Below are 1,136 nucleotides of genomic sequence, written 5' to 3'. Positions count from 1 at the left end.
AGGGCACTTGCTGGTGGGCAGCCCCACTTCATCCCGGCCCAGGGGTCCCCGAGTGCAGGACCTGTGCCCCCCCTGCTCCCGCTGCCTCCCAGGCTGGGTGACTGGGCTCACGGCGGAGTGGCTGGAGCCCAGAGTGGGCCTGGCACAGAGCAGGCCTCCAGGCGGGTCAGGGGACAGATGGAGGCTGGCCCTTCTCCAGCCATTTCTGGTTGGGAGACATTAGTTAGGTCACCTGAGCCTCAACTTTCCACCTGTGAAATGGGGTGACAGTGCCCGAGCCGCGTGTCCCTGAGGCGGAGGGCCTCTGGCCCCACCCAGTCCCTGTCACAGCGTCACTGCCGGGCCTGGGAGGTGGGTGTGGGGGGATCCCGCCTGTACCGCTCCCGTGCTACCCGCCGCCTCCGCCTGCCGGGGCCTCAGGAGACCCTCCATGCCAGGCACCGACTGGGCCAAGACCCGAGACAGGAGGGGACATGAGCGGGGAGGCGGCGCGCACTGGGAGAACATTTCCTTTCTGAGCCCCCTCGCTGCTTCCTCTCCCGCTTGGCAGGGAGAGTGCTGCGTCCTGTCCCGGAACAGGCAGCCGTTCCTTCTGGGCCCAACATCCAGACCGGCCTCCCGCCTCCCGCCTCCCGCCTTCCGGTCCAGCTTCCAAGGAAAGTTCTGTATTTTCCCGCATTCCTGGCACCCGGTGCGGCACCAGCTGCTCCCTGCATCCTTAGGCGTCCCCGCCCCCGGACCAGGAGGCTGAGCAGAGCCTCAGGCCTGGTGTGGAGAGCCGTCCTCCAAGGGTCCCCCCAACCCCCCAGCCTGTGGGAGAGGAAACTGAGGCCGAGGGAGGGCCGAGCCCCGCAGCAAGGAGGCCAGAGCCGGGGCGGGAGGGGAGAAGTGCACACGACCATCCGCCCTGCTCAGCCGTGAGGTGGTCGGTCATTCAATCAACACACGGTTCCCGAGGACGTGGCGAGGTGGGTGCGGGTGTGCAGACCGGCCCACAGAGCAGGGGCGTCTCCACGACCCCACGCAGGCCCTGGAGGACACGGGCCGAGCCGGCAGCAGCGCGTCCAGCCTCCGCTCACAGCCCAGGCTCTTCAAGGGGCCGTCCTCGGCCTTCATGGGTCAGGCTGGTCCCCTCG

At 68.7% G+C, this 1,136-nt stretch overlaps 1 protein-coding gene across 1 annotated transcript in view; it reads right to left on the bottom strand.

Moving 5' to 3' along the window:
• ARC (activity-regulated cytoskeleton-associated protein) overlaps window positions 1-1,116 on the bottom strand; it is a 6,609-nt gene extending 5,493 nt beyond the window's left edge. The window contains exon 1 of the mRNA XM_014539977.1: window positions 1,024-1,116. Within this exon, the coding sequence (XP_014395463.1) occupies window positions 1,024-1,116 (93 nt within the window). The remainder of the gene's footprint in view (window positions 1-1,023) is intronic.
• Window positions 1,117-1,136: the final 20 nt, after the last annotated feature.

Source organism: Myotis brandtii, unplaced genomic scaffold (genome assembly GCF_000412655.1).
Source record: "Myotis brandtii unplaced genomic scaffold, ASM41265v1 scaffold2325, whole genome shotgun sequence".
Lineage (NCBI taxonomy): Eukaryota > Metazoa > Chordata > Mammalia > Chiroptera > Vespertilionidae > Myotis > Myotis brandtii.
Note: the sequence above shows the minus strand (reverse complement) of the source record. Positions and strands in the feature narration are given on the sequence as shown.